The sequence below is a fragment of the Pistacia vera genome, unplaced genomic scaffold, assembly GCF_008641045.1.
Source record: "Pistacia vera cultivar Batoury unplaced genomic scaffold, PisVer_v2 Contig1056, whole genome shotgun sequence".
NCBI classification, from domain to species: domain Eukaryota; kingdom Viridiplantae; phylum Streptophyta; class Magnoliopsida; order Sapindales; family Anacardiaceae; genus Pistacia; species Pistacia vera.
The window spans coordinates 218,447-228,220 of record NW_022195089.1 but is presented as its reverse complement, the minus strand read 5'-3'; the positions used below and the strand labels follow the sequence as shown (position 1 = coordinate 228,220).

Genomic DNA, 9,774 nt, shown 5'->3' with positions numbered 1-9,774 from the left:
AATGAATTGTGGGAAACGCAAATAATCAGAAATGCTAGAAGCTCCATCAATTACTCATCAGCATCAAGTGTGTACTTTGTTTTTCTGTTTGTATTAATTATTAATTGACCGGAAGCCTTAATTCACTTTAGAGGGTTTTCATTTTCTTGCCTAGTTTATAAGGCAGTACTCATGGAAATAATATCTACAGAATAGACTTTTGGGAAAAAACAAAAATACAATTTTAGATTTTCCCTACTTTAAATTTTTCAGAGGGATTAATTTTATTCACCCGCTGAGGGATAGCTAAATATTAAGCGCCTCAATAATTTTGGGAAAGTAATATATACCTCTCTAAAATTATCAAAAACCCCCTAAAACATTGAAGATTTATAAATATTAAAATCCTCCTTATAAGTAGACCTGGCAAATACCCACCCGTACCCGCGGGTCAACGGGTGGGTCCGGGTAACACACCTCTCAACCCATGAGAATCTGACCCTTACCCGGCCCACCCGTGACTTTTGTGGGTGGACAGGGTACTACCCACGAACCCGCAAATTTGAAATTTAAAAAAAAAAAAAAAAAAAAAAAAAAAAAAACTTATTGCTTTCAAAGTCTCACTCTCAAACCCTAATCTAAACCAAAACTTATCAGTGAAAAAAACAATAAACGCAGCAGCTCATTCTCTTCTCTCACAAGTCACAGCAGCTCCATGACCACTCCTCTCACAGCAGCTCCACTCCCTCACTCTCTCACTCTCACAGCAGCTCCACTCCCTCATTCTCTCACTTCTCTCACGATAGCAGCAAGCGCCAGCAGCAACAAGTCATGGCAGCCCATTCTCTCATGGCAGCTCATTCTCTCACGGCGGCAGCAGCAGCAGCAGTAGTCAGGTTACGGTAGCTCATTCTCTCATGGCAACTCATTCTCTCACGGCAGCAGCAACAGTAGTCAGGTCACGGCAGCTCATTCTCTCACAGCAGCTCATTCTCTCACGGCAGCACAGCTCATTCTCTCATGGCAACAGCAGCAGCAGGTGTCTTCTTTCACGGCAGCAGCAGATCTCCTCTCACGGTAGCAACAACACGGCAGGTAGCGTAGGGTGTTTTTTTGAATAAAATCCAATTTGTTATTAAAGTTATAAAGCATGGAATCAAGGGTGGATATCCCATATTGTTGACTTGTTGAGTAACTTGAATTGTTGTACACTGGAGAGTCTTTCATGTCCGTAACTTTTATTTTTCTCCAATTAACATGATTCAATTGAATTAAAACTAGAGAAGACAAAACTCATTATCAAATTAAAAAAAAAAAAAATCACTCACACCAGCCAATTAGGAAGTTGAAAATTGCCTGCTTAAAAACATGACGTGAGAGAGGCTTAAAAAGTTTTGAAAATAAACTTTGGCCCCTAATATTGGCCCCTGCTCAAATATTTATTTTCTTTTGACTCAAATAATGATGATTCACAATTTCACAGCACATACCACATTATAATTTATTTTATTTTTTGATGAATTCTTATGAATTATGATTGGTTATACTTATTGGAGTTGAGGGGTGTTGATTGTTGAGTTGGAAAAATCCAGCCATTTGGTAGGGCTGGTTTGCTTGTAAAATATATGGGAGTGTTTTTATTTTTATTTTTTTGGACGAATTGTTGTGAATTATGATTGATTAATTCATTTAAATGTAAATACTTTGTTGTGTCCTTTAGATTGGCTTGGTATGGAGGAGTCTACAGATTTAGGAATGGGTCGTAATGTAGCAGTAGGTCAACTTCCTTCTATTGGTAGTACTGTTTGTCCAAAAAGACGTAAAGTTTCAGATGTTTGGGGTCAAATTACAACATATGTAGAAGATAATGGGGAGGTGAGGGCAAAGTGTATGATTTGTGGTAAGTCTTATGCACATGGTAGTTTCAGTCATGGGACTAAGAATATGAGGCGCCATATGGAAGGTTGTCCTAAACGTACCATTACTAGTAGTGTAGATCAAATGATGATGGATTGTGATACTAAATTGAGACGTTTGAAGATTTCTCAAGAAATTTATCGTGAGAAGATGGCAATAGGAATCATAAAACATAATTACAATTTAGCTACCCATTGAAGAGAATCAAGGATAAAGAATGAGAGGGCAAAAAATGGAGGTTTTGACTCAGGGATGAATCAACAGGTTGAAACTCAGTAAGTATATATAACATATAAGTAGATCTGGGATACCGTGAAATGTAATAGGGTTTGGCCAGTAGAGGCTAGGACCTAAATTTGACTTTTCTACGTTTAACTTGACATTGACATGTATTAAATGATATGTTTTGTACGTTTTTCGTGATACATTTTTGGGATATGCGTCTTTATATTATATATATAATATTATTGATGTGATAAATAAATACACAAGAGCAAAAAAACTCTTAATACTTAATAATATATATATATAGATAAAAAAATACACAGAGCACAAAAAACTCTTAAAACTAATAAATATAGATAATAATATATTCTACTATCAATTTATATATTTTTAAAAAACTAGTTTGGTATAACCATTGATTATCATAAAAATAAATGATATATAATCAAAGAATCAATCAAATCATAAAATAAATTATTTTTATAGAACGTCATAAAATAAATAGATAAGAGTATATAAAGTTAATTTTTAGAACAGTTAACAATAATAGATGAAAATATATTTAATTAAAGATTTATGTTACTTCTCAATTTATATACTGTATATTTAAAGCTAGTTTGGTTTCCAATTAATTTTCCCAGGAAATTAAGAGCATCAACTTATGTACAATAAAATTAGTTGGTTTACAGTATAATATAATCCTCATAATAAGGAAATTAAGGACTCAATAGTCTACAATTATGAAACTTTATTCAAATCAATGCTTATCTTTATCTATAATCATAATTAATGCACCCCAACGTGTTTTAGGTCGAGAAGTGCAAAGTAAGTGAGAGTAATATGCGTATAATATGGCTGAATTTTTTATCTCTTATAATTTTTTATATATAATACAATTTAATTAAAAATAACTTTATAAATATACCGATAAACTCTAAAATATTTTATAATGCTTAAAAATAATAATTGTAGTTTGACTTTCTCAATTCACATCCTGGTTCCACTACTCCTTGTTATGACGAATGAATTGCGTTATGATAGACCTGCAACCGCGCGGTGTACCCGCGGTTAACGGGTATTCGCACCTAACAGACGGTATGGATAACATATATTTTGATTTATGAGAATCTGACCCTTACCCGGTCCACCCGTGACTTTTGTGGATGGATCGGGTACTACCCGCGGTACCCGACCGCAAATTTGAAATTTAAAAAAAATAAAAAAAAACTTATCACTCGGTATTCCAGATCTTTCCACAACCTTCCTCTCTTCCTGTGCGCTACCTTATATCTCCTTTCCAATTCTCTCCCCACAATTCCTTATTCACTTATTCAGATTTCTCTCCACGCTTTCTTCACTTCTCTGATCTTTCGCTTGCTGCCATGGCCTCTGAAGCTGAAACTCCTGAGATTTCTTCTTTGTTTAGCAACTCTTGAGGCACAGAGATATGTCTTGTTTCTTCCCTTTATTTTGGGTTTCACGGGTAACATCTCCACAGAGAGAGTAATCCTGAACACACAGATCAAAAACACACTACGATTCAGTGGGAGAATTATTCAATTAACCCTTTGACTCAGGAATGGTGGTGATTGAAGGAACTCAAGTTTGGATTCTTTGATGGGAACTTAGTATCCAATGGTCAACCGCCAGCTTCCAAGGCGTCTGTGGAGGCTTTGCGGAGTTTCGAGATTGGTGATAGTGAAGATGAAAAGAAGGGGAAGTGGGTAATGTGTAGTGTGTTTAGAAGAGTATGAGTTGGTGAGATGGGGAAAAGATGCCATGTAGCATAGGTTCACGCTAAGTGTATAGAGAAGTGGCTTGGGATTCATAGGTCGTGTCTTGTTTGTAGATACAAGATGCCTGTTGTGAAGAAGAATTGTTACAGAGAGAGGAGCAAAGGAGAGAGGTTTGGGTCACTTTCTTTTATAGTGGTAGGAGAAGTGGGGATCTGATCCTGAATCTAATCAAACTCAAATCAACTTCTCTTGCAGTAGATTTTGAGTCTGCGGTGTCTCTTCTTCCCCAAGTGGGAGGAAAGAGAAAGAGAGACTGTGATTTGAAGCAGATTACAGAAAAATAAATTTTCACAGGTGACCCCGGGTGACCCTACCTGCACGGGCGGTACGGATCATGAAAATGTCGACTCTGAGATTTTTTCCCCTGTGAACCCGCGACCCGTTCCACCCGTGACCCGTTTACCCAGACCATACCCGCCCAACCCCCCGTTTGCCAGGTCTAGTTATGAGACGGGTCCATGTCGATCCACTTGGTTCTAAAACATCTGGACCACATGTGCATCAACAAGTTGGAAACGCGTAGATGATATGAATCAGTCAAATAGTGTACAGAGCCAAATAGATGGCGGTGACTAGACCTGGCAAATAACCACCCTTACCTGCGGGTCAACTGGTACCCGTATCTAGCGGACGGATATGGGCAACATACCTTTCGACCCTTGAGAATCTGACCTTACTCGGCCTGCCCGTGATTTTTGCGGGTGGGATGGGTAATACCCGCGGGTACCTGCAGACCCACAAATTTGAAATTTAAAAAATAAATAAATTTTATACTCTCACACAGAATTTAGTTATCTAATTATTAGGACTCCACAATGAGCACTAGACGGTTTATATCAAGTGAACTGAGTTTAATTTTCATTTTCATTTTCATGATCTTATATTAATTTGCATGCTTAATTTCTACCACAGAAAGAGGTATAGGTATATTGAAATACTCTAATTTGCATTTTCATGAGCTCATATCATATTAAGGTTTGCTTCCAAATGTTGTTGCACCACCTTCCAAGCCGCCACCACATGGCGTTCCTCCGTCAGAGTGGCACCAATAGCAAACCTTATCACAAAGATTCCCTCAACAATGGCATGAGTCATGTATAATTTCCCAGATTTATTTATAGACTCCAACAGTTCATTATTGAATTTATTTACTGGCTCCTCCTCAATATCATCGCTTGCCTTATCCAAGGCTGATGGCACTACCCGAAAACAAACCATAGCAAAGTTTCTTGGAACAACAACTTCAAACCTCTTGTCAGTCCCCACTAGCTCCTCAAATAGCTTTGCCATTTTGACATGGCTTCGAAGGAAATTCCTCAGATTGGTCACTCCATAACTTCTAAGCACAAGCCACAATTTCAGGCTACGAAATCTTCGGCTTAGAGTTATTTGCCAATCTTTATAATCCACCACTGTCTTCGAATCACTCGCCCTGTTTCTCAAAAACTCAGGATTTGTTGAGAGGGATTGTATGAGAGCACCTGGATTCTTCACCCAAAGGCAACAGCAATCGAGAGTAGTGAAGAACCATTTATGTGCATTGAGACTGAAGGAGTCCGCATCTTCTATACCATCGAGGAAATGTCGAAACTCCGGGCAGATACAGGAACTTCCGGCATATGCAGCATCAATATGAACCCATATTCCATATCTTTTGGCTATGTCACAAAGCGGACCGATTGGATCAACGGCAGTTGTTCCAGTCGTCCCAACTGTAGCACATAGAAAAAGAGGGATCAACCCGGCCTCTACATCTGATTCAACTGTCGACTGCAGTGAGTCCGGGGATAGACCAAATGAAGATGATTTCATTGTCTTAATAGCTCGGAAATTTTTCGGATCAATGCCAGCAATTTGAGCAGCTTTCTGCAGAGCACTATGAGTTTGATCGGAGCCATAAACAACAAGCTTCGTAATGTTTTCTCTTCCAATGTTGTTGAGAATACGGTCTCTTGCCGCAGATAATGTGCACAAAATGGCCTCACACGTAGTTCCTTGTATAACACCCCCGCCTTTGCCAGAGAAAAGGAAAGATTTAGGAAGCTTCAGCATTTCTCCGAGCCAATCCATAACTATATTCTCCAGCTCGGTTGCAGCGGGTGATGACATCCAATTAAATCCTACAACATTAAAGCCAGTGCTAATCATTTCACCAATAATCCCAGCGACACTGCCACTTGAAGGGAAGTATGCAAAATAATTAGGACTTTGCCAATGTGTTATTCCAGGGACAATATGTTCCTGGACATCCTGGAGGATTTTTTCGATGGGTTCAGGATTATTTGGTGCAGATTTTGGCAAGCATTTACTGAGATAACCCGGTTCAACTTGGCTTCGAACGGGCTGTTTCTCGACATTTTTGTAATAATCAGCGATGAAGTCTATGATCATGTGACCTTGCCTTCTCAATTCCTCAGAATCTAGGGGGTTAATGCATGATACCGAGTTATTTTGAAGTTCTGGATCGACATTTAGGCTACCCATTGGAAGAGAAATCAAGGATAAGAATGAGAGGGCAAAAAATGGAGGTTTTGAACTCAATGGATGAATCAACAGGTTGAACTCAGTAAGTATATATAGACATAAGTAGATCTGGGATACCGTGTAAATGTAATAGGGTTTGGCCAGTAGAGGCTAGGACCTAAATTTGACTTTTCTTACGTTTAACTTGACATTGACATGTATTAAATGATATTTTTGTACGTTTTTCGTGATACTTATTTGATATGCGTCTTTTATATATATATATTATATATATTGATGTGATAAAATAATCCGAGCACATAAAAACTCTTAATACTTAATAATATAGATATATATATGATAAAAAATACACAAGAGCACATAAAAAACTCTAAAACTTAATAATATAGATAAATAATATTCTCCATCAATTTATATATTTTTAAAACTAGTTTGGTATAACCATTATTATCATATTAAATTAATATGATATATAATCAAGAATCATATCAAATCATAAAATAAATTATTTTATATAGATACGTCATAAAATAAATAGATAGAGTATATAAAAGTTATTATTAGAAGTTAACAAATATAGATGATATATATTAATTAAGATTTATGTTACTTCATTTTATTACTGTATATTTAAAGCTAGTTTGGTTTCCAATTAATTTTTCCCAGGAAATTAGAAAGCATCAACTTATGTCCAATAAAATTAGTTTGGTTATACGTAAATTAATCCTCATAATAAGGAAATTAAGGAGCTCAATAGTCTACAAATTATGAAACTTTATTTCAAATCAATGCTATCTTTTCTATAATCTAATTAATGCAAACACACGTTTTTTGGTCGAGAAGTGCAAAGTAAGTGAAGTAATATGCGTATATTATGGCTGAATTTTTTATCTCTTATAATTTTTTATATATAATACAATTTAATTAAAAAAATACTTTATAAAATATCCCGATAAACTCTAAATATTTTATAATGCTTAAATAATAATTGTAGTTTGACTTTCTCAATTCACAATCCTGGTTCCACTACTCCTTGTGTATGACGATTGAATTTGCGTTATGAGTAGACCTGCAACCGCGCGGGTGTACCCGCGGTTAACGGGTATTCGCACCTAACAGACGGGTATGGATAACATATATTTTGATTTATGAGAATCTGACCCGTACCCGGTCCACCCGTGACTTTTGTGGATGGATCGGGTACTACCCGCGTGTACCCGTGGACCCGTATTTGAAATTTAAAAAAAATAAAAATAAAACTTATCACTCGGTATTCCAGATCTTTCCACAACCTTCCTCTCTTCCTGTGCGCTACCTTATATCTCCTTTCCAATTCTCTCCCCACAATTCCATTATTCACTTATTCGATTTCTCTCCACGCTTTCTTCACTTCTCTGATCTTTCGCTTGCTGCCATGGCCTCTGAAGCTGAAACTCCTGGATTTCTTCTTTGTTTGAGCAACTCTTGAGGCACAGAGATATGTCTTTGTTTCTTCCCTTTTTTTTTGGGTTTCACGGGTAACATCTCCACAGAGAGAGTAATCCTGAACACACCGACAAGAAACAACTACGAATTCGAGTGGAAGAATTCTCAATTAAACCCGTTGACTCAAGGAATGGTGGTGATTGAAGGAACGTCAAGTTTGGATTCTTTGATGAGGAACTTAGTATCCAAAGATGGTCAATCGCCAGCTTCCAAGGCGTCTGTGGAGGCTCTGCGGAGTTTCGAGATTGGTGATAGTGAAGATGAAAAAGAAGGGGAAGTGGGTGAGTGTGTAGTGCGTTTAGAAGAGTATGAGGTTGGTGAGATGGGGAAAGAGATGCCATGTAAGCATAGGTTTCACGCTAAGTGTATAGAGAAGTGGCTTGGGATTCATAGGTCGTGTCTTGTTTGTAGATACAAGATGCCTGTTGATGAAGAAGAAATTGGTTACAAGAGAGATGAGCAAAGGAGAGAGGTTTGGGTCAGCTTTTCTTTTAATAGTGGTAGGAGAAGTGGGGATTCTGATCCTGAATCTAATCAAACTCAGAATCAAACTTCTCTTGCAGTAGATTTTGAGTCTGCTGATGTCTCTTCTTCCCCAAGTGGGAGAGAAAGAGAAAGAGAGACTGTGATTTGAAGCAGATTACAGAAAAATAAATTTTCACAGGTGACCCGCGGGTGACCCGTACCTGCACGGGCGGGTACGGATCATGAAAATGTCGACTCGTGAGATTTTTTCACCTGTGAACCCGCGACCCGTTCCACCCGTGACCCGTTGTTACCCAGACCATACCCGCCCAACCCGCCCGTTTGCCAGGTCTAGTTATGAGACGGGTCACATGTCGATCCACTTGGTTCTAAAACATCTGGACCACATGTGCATCAACAAGTTGGAAACGCGTATGATGATATGAATCAGTCAAATAGTGTACAGAGGCCAAATAGATGGCGGTGACTAGACCTGGCAAATAACCACCCGTACCTGCGGGTCAACTGGTACCCGTATCTAGCGGACGGATATGGGCAACATACCTTTCGACCCTTGAGAATCTGACCTGTACTCGGCCTGCCCGTGATTTTTGCGGGTGGGATGGGTAATACCCGCGGGTACCTGCAGACCCACAAATTTGAAATTTAAAAAAAATAAAATAAAATTTATCACTCTCACTCTCAAACCCTAATCTAAACCAAAACTTATCAGTGAAAAAAACAAAAAACGCAGCAGCTCATTCTCTTCTCTCACAAGCCACAGCAGCTCCACGACCATTCCTCTCACAGCAGCTCCATGACCACTCCTCTCACAACAGCTCCACTCCCTTACTCTCTCACTCTCACAACAGCTCCACTCTCCCTCATTCTCTCACTTCTCTCACGGCAGCAGCAGGTGCCAACAGCACGGCAACAGCAGCAGGTCACGACAGCCCATTCTCTCATGGCAGTAGTAGCAGCAGTTAGGTCACGGCAGCAGCAGATCTCCTCTCACTGCAGCACCAGCAGCAGCATGGGAGGGCAACAGCAGAACGGCAGGGCAGCAGTAGCACGGCAGGTACCGTAGGGTGTTTTTAATAGAATCCAATTTGTTATTAAAGTTATAAAGCATGGAATCAGGGGTGGATCCGTGGATATCCCATATTGTTGACTTGTTGAGTAACTTGAGTTGTTGTATAGTGTACACTGGAGAGTCTTTCATTTCATGTCTGTAACTTTTATTTTTCTCCAATTAACATGATTCAATTGAATTAAAACTAGAGAAGACAAAACTCATTATTAAATAATAATAAAAAAAAAAAAAAACACTCACACCAGCTAATTAGGAAGTTGAAAATTGACTGCTTAAAAACATGATGTGAGGGAGGCTTAAAAAGTTTTGAAAATGAATTTTGGCCCCTGC

At 38.4% G+C, this 9,774-nt stretch overlaps 1 protein-coding gene and 1 pseudogene across 1 annotated transcript; one reads left to right on the top strand and one right to left on the bottom strand.

Moving 5' to 3' along the window:
* Positions 1-4,840: 4,840 nt before the first annotated feature.
* Positions 4,841-6,401, bottom strand: LOC116129050 (tyrosine/DOPA decarboxylase 1-like). The gene has a single exon (XM_031414798.1). It carries the CDS (start codon positions 6,399-6,401, stop codon positions 4,878-4,880), a length of 1,524 nt encoding a protein of 507 aa, XP_031270658.1. The 3' UTR covers positions 4,841-4,877.
* A 1,414-nt stretch (positions 6,402-7,815) lies between these two features.
* On the top strand, positions 7,816-8,520 carry LOC116128989 (annotated as a pseudogene).
* The last annotated feature ends 1,254 nt before the right edge of the window (positions 8,521-9,774 follow it).

What these genes read in the sequence shown, in the direction of transcription:
- LOC116129050 (XM_031414798.1), bottom strand. Translation starts at nt 6,401, where the DNA reads ATGGGTAGCCTAAATGTCGATCCAGAACTTCAAAATAACTCGGTATCA.